At 60.6% G+C, this 12,146-nt stretch overlaps 1 protein-coding gene across 10 annotated transcripts in view; it reads right to left on the minus strand.

Moving 5' to 3' along the window:
- Positions 1–12,146, minus strand: part of FMNL3 (formin like 3) — a 52,355-nt gene that overhangs the window by 19,205 nt on the left and 21,004 nt on the right. For 4 of the 10 annotated variants that reach the window (XR_006286670.1, XM_043532707.1, XM_037883876.2 and 1 more), the window contains exons 4-6: positions 11,252–11,328; positions 6,348–6,431; positions 4,980–5,132 (exon numbers count right to left, since the gene is read on the minus strand). Coding sequence is in view for 7 of the 10 variants with exons in the window: in XM_043532707.1 (XP_043388642.1) it covers positions 4,980–5,132; positions 6,348–6,431; positions 11,252–11,328 (314 nt within the window). In the remaining 3 variants the exon portion in view is untranslated. The other 6 variants (XM_043532711.1, XM_043532708.1, XM_037883880.2 and 3 more) reach the window with 6 other exon arrangements.

The raw sequence follows: 12,146 nt of genomic DNA on the forward strand, positions 1-12,146 counted from the left end.
TCTGTTTTACTGGCTGGCTGAGAGTCCCGTCTGACTGCGGAGTTGGGGGGCAGGACCCTCTGGCTTCCCCAGGACCCCGCCTGGGCGGACTCGCTGGGGGAAGTGCACGGAGGGGCAGAGGATGCTGAATGCTCCGAGGTCAGACCCAGGAAGGTGGAAGCTGGGTGAGCTGTGTGTCCTGCAGACAGGCTGCTCCCAGAGAGGAGACTTCCCCAGAGTCCTGACTGGCTTCATAGGGAGCAGTTCCAGAGCATCGCCCAGGGACTCCGTGACAGCTGGTGGCAGCGGTGGGATGTAGTGCACCCCGCAGATGGTGTTTCCTGCAATAAGTGACTGGGGAGCAGTAAAACGAAGGGGGATTGACGAGGACCAGGCGTGCTGAAGGCTCAGAGAGGAGCGGTTTTGGGGGGCAATTAACCCCTGGGAGTGTGTGACCAGCGAGAAGGACTGTGCAGTAATGGGGTCCACCTGGGGACTGCGGTGAGCAGTCTCAGGGCGGAGGAGCCTGCGGCTTGGCCCTGGGAGAGAGAAGGGCTTTTGCAGCAACAGGGTTCCCCTGGGGATTGCAGCGAGCAGTCCAAGGGGCAGAGGAGTCTGCAGCTCGACCCTGGCAAAGAGGTGGTGACCTCGAGAAGGGCTGGCACACTAGGGGTTCTCCCTGGAAACCGTGGGGAGCTGAGAGCACACAGGCCTGTGAGTCCACAACAACTTGGGAAGAGCGGAGTGACGGCCTGTCACCGTCTCCTGAAGAAGGACATTGTAACCCTGTGCAAAAAGAGAGGGTTGAGCATTGGAAAGTTCACCAAAGCACAGTTAATCGTGCAGCTGGAGGAGGATGACCGCTCTAAGGGACAGATTCCTGACCCAAATGGGGCTATAGCAGGATCTGGGAGCAGCTGGAGTGGGAGCCAGGCATCGCCAAGACTCCTGTCCCTGACCAGACGAGGGTCTTCACGATCGGGTTCCCCATCCGGGGATCGGAGACGGACGGGATTGGAGCTGAGTCCGAGAGAGCAAGAGGACTGTGAGAGACAGCGAGAGCCCGAGAAAGAGCTGCAGAAGCAGCAGCAGCATGAACTGGCGGTGGTGGAGCGGAGAGGCCTAGGGGACCCCCCAGGGGTGAGTGGGGATAGACCCCGGGGGGCCAGTTCCGCAGGGAACCTCAAGACTAAATTGCTGCACCTGGTTAAGGGAGGGGGGGGATGTGGATGCCCTCCTCACTGCCTTTGAGCAGGCTGGCGATTTGAACCAGGGGGACCCTGTGGAAAAGTCCCAGTGTCTAGCTCCCTTGCTGGGTCCCAAGGCCACAGACTCCATCAGCCAGATGGGTGGGGAGGTGGACAGGCTCCCACTCCTGGTCCCAAACTATATCTGTGTGGTGCTTCCTGGGGCCAGGCCCCTCGGACCCCCAGTGGGAGCGGGAGGTGATGGTCAATGGGGAGACATTCCTGGGGTGGCGAGATCCTGGGACAGAGAGAACTGTTGTCAGGCCCTGGGTGGTGCAGCCTCAGATGCTGAGGGGCTGTGTGAGCTGGGTGAGGGTCCCAGGGACGAAGCCCCTCGCCCTGCCTATGGCCCAGATCCCTGTGCAAACCAAAGAGGGGTCAGGCTGGCTGGTTGTTGGGGTTCTCCAGGATATCAGCTGCAAGACCCTGTTGTGGGGTGACTGTCTCTTTGGGACAGGATCCAGGCCCTGCTCCTGTAACGGCCAAGGATTTGCAAAAAGAAAAGGAGTACCTGTGGCACCTTAGAGACTAACCAATTTATTTGAGCATAAATTGGTTAGTCTCTAAGGTGCCACAAGTACTCCTTTTCTTTTTGCGAATACAGACTAACACGGCTGTTACTCTGAAACCGGCCAAGGGTTTGAATTTGAATCCCGGGAACCAATCGGCGGAGAGGGAAATGGTCAGTGAAAATGCAGATGACCTGGCTGGCAGCGGGGAGGAGCTGCTAGGCTTGGGCTACCTGCCTGCCTGTAACCAGACCCCTGGGGCTGGGTGGGACAGAGAGATGCTCCCCGCCTCCTTGCACACCGGAGAGGGGGCTCATGCTGGCTCTGATGCAGTGAGGAAAGCAGCAAGCTCGCTGCCTACCCCCACTGGGACAGCAAGGACAGCGCTGAGCAGTGGGAGCTGAGACTCCAGCTGAGGGTGGGGAGACACAGGCAGGGCAGGTTATCTGTTGGGAGTGGCAAGGTGCTTGGTAAGGAAAGTTTGGATGAGCCTAGGCAGCCTTGTGAGCTGATGGCTGTGTCTAGTCAGCAGCGTGGGAAGGCAAGGAGAGGGGAAGATGAGTGTCCCTGGACCTTACCTGTTACCTGGCTGGAGAATTGTGACAGGGAAGGAAATGTGCCTGCGTCTGTCAGGGGTATTGACTTCTCTATGGAGGAAGCTACCCTGGTCTCCAAGCAGTTGTCTGTGACCAGCCTTGTGTGCTGGGACAAGGGGAAAGAGATCCCAAGCTGGGTGTCTGGGAAAGGACAAAGTGTGTCCGGCTCTGTGGAGCAGACAGAAGGGGCCTTTCAGCCTGTGATGGTTGAGGGTCATGCAGTTGTCTCAGAGTTGGTTCTGGATTCAGCTAAAGCCCAGGAAGGGAAGGGTCCTAAGTTTGTGTCTGCTCGGGAGAATAGCCCTGTAACTAGGTCGCATCCAGTTAGGGTCTATGTAAAATCCCAGAGACCAGACAATTCTGGTGCTTGTATTTTGCCTGTTGCTAGTGTGTGGCTGGGAAAGGGTGGAGCAACTCTGTCTAATCAGGGTGAGATCCTAGCCAGGGCACAAGGAGAGCATGAAGATGATGTGCTTGTGTTACCTACTGAGGGTGTGGAAACCGGCAGCAAGAAGGAAAAGATTCCTGAACCTGTGTGTGGCAAAGGGAAGGAGAATGCTTCTGACCTTTTATCTAGGAAGTCTGTAAATTTGCCTGAAAGGGGATTGTGTAGAAATCCGCCGGATGGGCCAGAGGTAATTCTGTATGTAAGCGAGACCCAGAAAGAGTCTGTTGTTGCTCAGGAAAGTGTTCCTTTAGAGCAAGCCCTAGGCAAAGAGGGTAAGGGCAGAATTTCTGCGAAGGGTGAATTGTTGCATAGAAAAGCCCCAGGGAAAGGAATCCTCATGGAGTCTTTGCAAGCAGTTTACTGCAACTGAAGGGTGTGAAAGTGATTTAATCAAGACAGGCTGTATTCGCAAAAAGAAAAGGAGGACTTGTGGCACCTTAGAGACTAACCAATTTATTTGAGCATGAGCTTTCGTGAGCTACAGCTCACTTCATCACGAAAGCTTATGCTCAAATAAATTGGTTAGTCTCTAAGGTGCCACAAGTCCTCCTTTTCTTTTAATCAAGACAGTTTCAGTTCCTAACAGCCAGAAATTTTGTGCTCTGAATGGATCCACTGACTTTCCTGTTGAAAGATCCAGTGTGGATAGCTTTGAGAAGGTCTCAGATGAAGTGAAAGCTGTTAAGAAAGTTAAACAGTCCTATAACCAAGTGGCTGTGTTTGGCCAGCTTGTTGGGGAGAAGCCCCAATCCCAGTTTGACCCCCTGGGGTTTTGGGGGTGGCCAAACGGCACGGGCCGCATAAACCTTCCCACATGCGGCATGCGAGTGCTATAGACCACCCTTGACCTAAGGGAGGGCGTGAAACTGGAAGGGCCTGGTGTAACTCCCACCAAGGAACGGGAGAGATGCTGGGGCATCCATGAGAACGTTGGTGGGTTCGAACTTCCCCAGGTCACCGGCTAAAGTGACCCCGCTCAGTTCGGTCTCGAAGGAGGGAGAGATGTGACGAAGTGGGACTGTTCTTAATGTTTCCCCTGAATATTGTGGGGGTGCCTCAGTGTCCCCTAGGCAGTTCTTAAGTATCTAGGGGGTGGGGTAAGGGTGTATGATCATTGCAGAGCCCTAGAGGGCAGGTGTGTGCAGGGGTCTGGACACAGAGAATGGACGACACCCTGTTTCCTGGCAACTGATGGCCTGGGCCCTTCCCCCCTGCCAGGTGAGAGCTAAAGGGCTGGAGAACAAAGGAATCCGGTGACCTCCTGGCCCGGAAAGGGACAAAGCCCAGAGGCTGGAGGGGGAGGCAGGTTGGGTCTGGCTGGGGACGAGGAGTGAAGGGCAGACGTGGTTGTCTGGCTCACTGCCCCCCAGAATGGACCCGGCTGAGGGGTCCTGTTCTCTGCACCTGCAAGCTCTGTTTTAGACCATGTTCCTGTCGTCTAATAAACCTTCTGTTTTACTGGCTGGCTGAGAGTCACGTCTGACTGCGGAGTTGGGGGGCAGGACTCTCTGGCTTCCCCAGGACCCCGCCTGGGCGGAGTCGCTGTGGGAAGCGCAGGGAGGGGCAGAGGATGCTGAATGCTCCGAGGTCAGACCCAGGAAGGTGGAAGCTGTGTGAGCTGTGTGTCCTGCAGACAGGCTGCTCCCAGAGAGGAGACTCCCCAGAGTCCTGCCTGGCTTCCTGGGGAGCAGTTCCAGAGCATCGCCCGGGGACCCCGTAACAAGGGGTACATACCGCAGGGCGGGGGAGGGGTACACACCATAGGCTGGGGGAGGGGTGCATACCGTAGGGCAGGGGGGAGGGGAGTATACATACCATAGGGCAGAGGTGGGGGTACATACCGCAGGGCGGGGGAGGGTACATACCACAGGGTGGGGGAGGGGCATACATGTGCCATAGGGCAGAGGTGCGGGTACATACCGTTGGGTGGGGGAGGGGTACACACCGCAGGGCGGTGGAGGGGTACACACCATAGGCTGGGGGAGGGGTGCATACCGTAGGGCGGGGGGAGGGGCGTACACGTGCCGTAGGGCAGAGGGGGGTACATACCGCAGGGCGGGGGAGGGTACGTACCGTAGGGTGGGGGAGGGGTACACACCATAGGCTGGGGGAGGGGTGCATACCGTAGGGCCGGGGGAGGGGCGTAGACGTGCCGCAGGGCAGAGGGGGTACATACCGCAGGGCGGGGGAGGGTACGTACCGTAGGGCGGACGGGCGCGCAGAGCGGGCGAGGCTGGTGGCGAAGGGGGCAGACAGGGTTATGGGGTGCTGCAGATCCTCGATGGATCTGCTCCAGGATTTCAGCTTTTCTAGCGCGCCGTCCTCACCGCTTTCCAGACCCTCACAATCAAACCTGGGCGGGAGAGGGACACACACGCGGAGGCTTCATGGCAAGCGGCGGAGCAGGGACACCCCGGCCGGCCCGGCTGCCGAAGCTGGGGGTGCGGGGATGGGACTTGCGCGCGCTAGCGAGGGCTGCAAGCGCACACCGACGCGTCAGCAGCAGGGCAGGCGTAGCGGCTCGAGCGCGCTCCTGCTCGCAGCAAGCGCCCCGGCACCAGGGCAGAAATTCAGGTCTCCTCCAGGGGCTCCTGGTTTCAAACACCTTCCCCGGAGCAGCCAGCCACCCCCACCCCCAAGGCTCGCAGCAGCCGGATCTGTGTCAGGAGCCCGGCAAACATCACGGCCTTGTACGCCCGGTGCAGAGCTTGACACGGAGAGCCCGGCCGTTCGAACGCTCGTCTCCGCCCAGCGAGCGACCAGCTCAGCCACGCCCTGGCACACGTGTGCAGGCAACTTGCACCGGCAGGGTTTGCATGTTAAAATGACGGGGGAAATCACACGGCCAGGGCACGGAATGGCCAACAGTGGGAGGCGAGAGGGTCACAAGGACAATGGAGACGCTCCTCACCCCCGTATTAGCAACAAGTGGTGCTGGGTGCAGGACACTTTGGCCCTATTCCGCCTGCCCTTCGCCGCCGCAGCCAGGGCCCGGAGAAGGGAGAGCGGGCGCGCCCACTCCCCTGCCTCGAACACATGCACAAGAGGACGTCTGAAAGGGGCAGCAGCAAAAAGATAAAAGGAAATGCTCTTTCACACCTGGCGCCGTTGGACTGTGGAACTCACCGCCACAGGCAGTCGTTAAGGGCAGGAGTGTATCAAGATTCAGTCTCCTGCTTTGGGGCCCTGGCCAATCTCTAACTCTTAGGGTCAGGATGACACCTCCATGGGGGGCAGATTAGCCCATTTCTGCCGGCCACGGGGGTCTCACACCTTCCCCTGAAGCACGTGGGCCAGTTGGCCCTGGGCTCTGAGCCAGTCGGGGAATTGCCACGTTCCCAAGACGAGGGAGAATGGGGGCCAGTGGTTGGGCTAGCTGGGATCACGTGGCCTCTACTTGGGAAGACGCTGCACCGTTCAAGAGACCCAGCCTGTGCAGACCGAGCCGGCCGGCACAGGCCGATAGCCGACGGGGCGCCTGCAAACCCGGACCTCACCTGCTCTGCCCGGGGGGGCGAGGAGTCTCAGCTGCCCCCACTTACATCACAGCACACTGCGCGGCACTTACATCACGGCACACTGCGCGAAGGAGAGATACTCCACCAAGACGTCCAGGCCTTTGTTCTCGTCATTGAGAAACTCCCGAACCCACCTGCAGAGCGGAGCAGAGAGAGAGTCACCCCAGGGGTCCGCGAGCTGCAGCGGTGCCTAGCGCCCATGCCGGCCTCCTGCCTCGGGACGAATTTCAGCCACGGTCTGGAGCCCCGCACCAGGCGAGAAGTCAGCGGCGCCGTGCCAGGCCAGGAGACCCGAGCTGGGAGGTGTCCTGGGCTGGAAAAGGGACAGGTCCTTGGGGCAGGGACCTTGGGGGCCACTGACACCACCCGGCACCGAGTGATCACACCCAACCCACACCCCAGAGCCAGGGGGAATCAACACCGTGACGCTACCGGGTTGCCAGGACGATAGAGGGTCCATTGACGTCAGCGGGTCTGCGTACGCTGTGGAGTGCGGAGAACAGAAATCAGGGTCTCGCGTCCCCTTTTCCTTCCCGCCCGGGGCACAGCGTGACCTGGCCACGCAGGCGCAGCCGTCCCCCGGGCCCCGATTCTCCGCGGTACCTCGGTGACACGCCACCGACACCAGCCATCACTCCCGATCTACCCCAGCCGGGGGCCCACACGCTGGCAGGGACCCTATGGCTGGATTTAGGCCCCCGCCCGGTGGGATTTTCAGATGCAGCTGCGGGCAGCAGCAGCAGCAGGGGCCAAGGCCCCTGTGAAAAGCCGGCCCTTGGTTAGCTTTGTCCTGGGGCAGTTTCCGCTCACGGGCTGAGAGCCCGGCAGAGCCGAGGAATTCAGGGTTAAGCCGCCCTGGGCCCACCCTGCTACAGGCACCCGCTGCGGCCTGTAGATTGCAGCCCCTCCAGGCACCCCCAGCCGCCTGGCTCTTATCTGGCAGGGCCAGAGCTTGTGGCTCCGCTCTGGGTTGCGCTGGAAAGTGGCTTCCCCACCCCTGCGCCCCCAAAAACGCTCGCAGCCAATTTCTCCTCCCCTGGCTCAGGGGTTCCTGGGCCAGGAGCTGCATGCTGGGAACCCTGCCCGGTGCACACATCCTGGCCGTGCCCGCAATCTGCGTGTGCGTTACCTGACGGGGAGCACGGGCAGGGCTCTTTGGGCAGGGCACGGCCGGCACACGTGTTATTCAGCTGTGGGCTCACGCTTCTGCATTACTGGGGCGGGGCATGTTAGTCGGGTGAATCCACACGTGTTATTCGATCAGGGCACATGCCTGGGTGTTAGTCGGGGGGTGTGCACATGTGTGTCACTGGGGGGCGTGCAGGCACATGTCATGGGGGTTCACACACACACACGTGACTGGGGGGTGCACGCACACGTGTGACTAGGGGGTGCACACACACATGTGACATTGGGGGCGGGGGGGTGATGTTTTCCAAAGTGTGGTGCTGGGGGCGGTGGGATCTGGCCCACGTCAGACCCCGGCACTGCCTTGGAGCCATTTCCCCTGTGGGGGGAGGGGGCAGGCGAGCCCGCCCATTTCCTGCCTGTCTGCGCTCCAGCGACTCGCCCCCGGCTCGTTTCCTGTCTGAGGCCACGCTGCTATTTTAGGGCTCTCAGGGGGCTAAAGGGCACCTGGGCTGGCGAAGACGAACCCAGCCGCGGCTGCAGGCTGGGGAGGGGACCCCACGTGGACCCTGAGTGGGCGCATGTCCTGGCAGTAGCACGTGTCAGCTTGTGTGTGTGCGAGCGTGCACACGTGTCTGTGCGCGAAAGGCCATGTGTGTGCACGTTTGTGCACACGTGTGAGCGTGCACAGGCAGGGAATGTCTGGACCGCCCTTCTGCATCAAACCTTCCTTCTGCCCCTGGCCTCAGCAGGCCCAGTGCCGGCCCCCAGGAGAGACGGGCAGGCAGCCTCCTCCGCACCCACTGGGCCCCTCTCTTCCACCCCCATGGCGGGTCCTGCTCCCACCTGCTGCCCATGGTGACCTGGGTTCACCTCTGTAGGGGACTCCAGCACCTCTGGTGAACCCAACCCCCTTGCTATATGGATGACACAGGAACTGAGGGGCTCAGAGCAGGGGCCCATCTAGCCTGGTATCCCAGCTCTGGCAGGGGCCAGCACCCGCTGCTTCCAAGGAAGGGGCAAGAAATACTGCAGCAGGGAGTCCTAGGGAGCGGAGAGACTGGACAACGTACGAATTTCCGTCTCGTGGAAGGGCTGTGTGGAATCCAGCGGGGTTTCCATGGCTGATGGCATGAACCCTCCAGAGCTGACCACACAGGAGATCCAGGTTTCTCCAACCCCTCAACAGAAACTCCCCAAAGCAGAACAAAAACCCCAGGGTGCCGATGCCTTTAAAACCCTGAGGCTGCATGGCTCAGGGGAGACTCACAGGGCCACAGAGGAAGAGACGGGGACACTGGGAGAGGGCTGGAGGGGGTTTAGCTGCAGAAGGACCAGCCTAGGTCAAAGCGAGCTGACCTGGAGAAAGAGGCTCCATGGTTAAGAGAACAAGCCATCGCTGCTGCAGCAGCAGGACCCTGGCTGCCCCCAGAGGGCTATGACCCCAGATCAAAGAACACTCTGGAGAGCTGGGGAAACTGAGGCAGGGAACTGCAGGCAGGCTTTATTATTTTTGTCTCGATCTCTGTATTTCTCTTGCTGTTCAGTAATGAGCAATGGTGTCAGGATCGTGCGTGTTCTGTGTTATACCTCCCACGTGCCCTTGTAGCGTTAACTGTGGGCCCAGAGCGCCGTGTGAAGGAGTGCTGGGAGAGGGTGTGTTCAAGCTGTGGGGGGACGGGGCAGTTGGAGTGCGGGGTCTGAGCTCTCTGGAGAGGGTGCTCAACAGAGGCCACGTGCCTTGGGACCCCAAGCCAGGGGCAGGGCCTAGGCTCAGTCTAGACTCCCGCGGCTTAAAGCCCATGGCCCAGCGCTTGGGGGTGGCCGGGGGGCTCAGCTGGACCTGGGACAGGGTGTTCAGAGGGACCCATGGCCTCACCCCCACGGTGACCGTCCCACCAGCACCCTGTGGCCCCTGTTTCCTGTCTCCCCCCACCCCGCCCAGCCAGGGAGCTGCTGACTCTGTGGCCCTCCCTCCCCAGTGCAGGATGTCAGCTCCGGCCTGAGCATCCGCTGGAAGGAGCGCCTGGCTGCGGCGAGCCCGCAGGCCTGGCCAAGGACAGGAACAATCCCAGTTCCTGTGCCAGCTGGTATTTCCCCTCCAGCTGCAGCTGGGCCCGCACGGGTGGAGACGCACCGTCCGCTGTTCAGACGCGGCCCGGGGAACGCTCTGCATGGCCACAGCAGTGAGGGCGGCGTCAGACGGGGCGCGGTCGGGGGGGGAAGACGCCTGAGGGCAGCGTTGTACCCCGGCCCGCCCAGGCCCAAGGGAAGCGAGGCCGCAGGGCCGGACAAGCCTGCGGGGTCACTGCCTGCACCCCTCCCTGCGGCACGTACATCAATGTATTGGCCAAACCGAGCCTCAAAGAGCCAGGGGACAGGCTTATGACTATGGGGTCAGAGCACAGTGCTGGGAGCCCTGGGTTCGAATCCCAGCTCTGCCGTGGGCCGGCTGAAGGACTTGGGCCAGTCTATTCCTCTCCCTGGGCCTGTCTCCCCATCCATCCTGACACTGAAAGCTTCTGGGAGCAGGGTCTGTCTCTTGCTGAGTGTGTGCACAGCACCAGGCAGCACAGGACCCTGACCTCTAACCCCACCAACCCCGCTCCTCTTTGGGAGCTGGTTCTGGTCCGACAGACACGATGAGCCTGGATCTGTCCCAGAGCGCCCTGTGCTTCCCTGCACTCACCCCCAGCCCTGGCACGAGCCAGCAAACCCCCTCGTCATTGGCACACCAGGGCTGGGGAGCAGCTGGCTTGGGCAGCCAGGCTCCATATTTATTCCTGTTCTTTGCTTCAGCCTCTGGTCGCCCCCCGCAGCCCCTTCCCTTCCTTTCACTCTTACTCTCTGCCGCTTTCCCACCAGCGTATCCTACTTAACCCACCAGGATCCACAGCGCCCTCCTCGTCCCCTGTAACCACCCTCATCGAGTGCTCTTCACCCGGGAGATCGGAGCCATGGGCACAGGAAGGAGAAATAGAATTCTGCCCATTTTACAGAGGGGGGAACTGAGGCACAGAGCGGGGCAGTGACCTATCCCTAACCATTACCCAAACCCTACCCTAGCCAGCCAGTGGCAGCCACAGCAACCGACCCCAGGTCCCCTGGCTCCCAGCCCGGTGCTCTACCCATCACGCCAGGCTGGCGCTAGCCCCGCCCTTCTGCTTGCCTGCATCTGCCAGCGAGCGCAGCAAATGGTTGCCCTCCCTCCGAGGGAAACCGACAGCACCGGCCTCCAGCACCAGGAGAAACGCTTATTGATTTGCTGAGCGGTTTGCCCCAGAGCTGCGTAGCAGCAGGTGGGTGTGGGGGACTGGGTTCTCGAGCCAGGCCTTGTCTACACGAGACGCAAGGCCTCGCAGATACACCCTGGGTTGGGAGCAATACTCGAGCTTCCAAGCACAGATGGCAGCAGCTGGTCTCTACAGCCAAGAAGTCTCACCGCAGACGGGGCTTGGGCACAGTCAGGGCCACCTGCGGGGAGACAAAAGGGGCGGTTGGCCCCAGGCCCCCCATACCGAGTGGCGTAGCAGCCTGGAGGGGCGGGTGGGCAGCGCTGCCATCCCGTACGCCAGGGATCTCATCTCGCCTGGCAGAGCGTGGTGCTGCCAGGCCAGAGAATTCCCCAGCAGGCAGCCTGGGGCATCCTGGCCATGGAGAAAAGGGTCTTGGCCGCTATGTAACGATGCCTGAGCTGTAACGAGGGGAGAGCCAGCCATGCAGAGCCGGAATCCAGAGCGCGAGGGACTTGGATGGGGCACGGAGCAGAGCCAAGCCTACCGCTCTGCTGGCTCCAGCTCCAGCCCGGCTGCTCGGTGGCACCTACCCGATGTGGTTGGTCCTCAAGGAGATCTCCAGCTCCCGCAGCACTTTGGTCGATTCCTGCACCCTCCGTCTGAACTTCTGACAACAGAGTCCCCCTGTTAGGAACTGCAACCAGCTCCGGGCCCCGAGCCCAGCTCTCCCTCCGCCCCTGGCAGAAACCACCTCCCCGCCTTGACCAGACCCAACAGCAACAGAGCCAGCACCGTGCGCTCTCTGGGGCTGGCATGGTCTGTTCTGCATTTGCAATACAGCCTGGGATGAATAGCTGGAGATCAGACAGCTCCGTTTTACCAGGGGGGCCCAGTTAGTCACGTGGGGACAGATTCTCCAGACTTTCCGTGCCAGATTTGCAGGGATTTACCACCCACAGACAGGGTCGCATCCCCACCCCACCCAGCAGCCCCCACGGCAGGACTGATGGAGGGGATGGGATGATGAGACTGCCAACAGAGACACAGAGCCGATCTGTGACTGCTCGCAGCAACATCCCCAACGGCCGGTGATGGGACTCTAGCTGGGGCGGGCTCTGAGTCCGACAGAGAATTCTCTCCCGGGGTCTGGCTGGTGGGTTTTGCCCACATGCTTGGGGACTAACTAATCACCAGATTTAGGGCTGTGAAGTAATTTTCCTCATGTCAGATTGGCAGAGACCCTGCGGGTTTTTTGCCTTCCTCTGCTACGTGGGGCACAGGGCACTTGCAGGTTTAGACCAGTGTAAATGGTGGATTCTCTGTAACATGAAGTCTCTGAACTCAGCCAGAGGTTCTGGGTCTATCACAGGAACGGGTGGGTGAGGTCCTGTGGCCTGCGACGTGTCAGAGCTCAGACTAGCTGACCACGATGCTCCCTTCTGGCCTCAGAGGCTACGAGATTTTCCAGAGCACTCAGTGCCCAAG

This window comes from Chelonia mydas, chromosome 20 (assembly GCF_015237465.2).
Source record: "Chelonia mydas isolate rCheMyd1 chromosome 20, rCheMyd1.pri.v2, whole genome shotgun sequence".
Classification (NCBI taxonomy): domain Eukaryota; kingdom Metazoa; phylum Chordata; order Testudines; family Cheloniidae; genus Chelonia; species Chelonia mydas.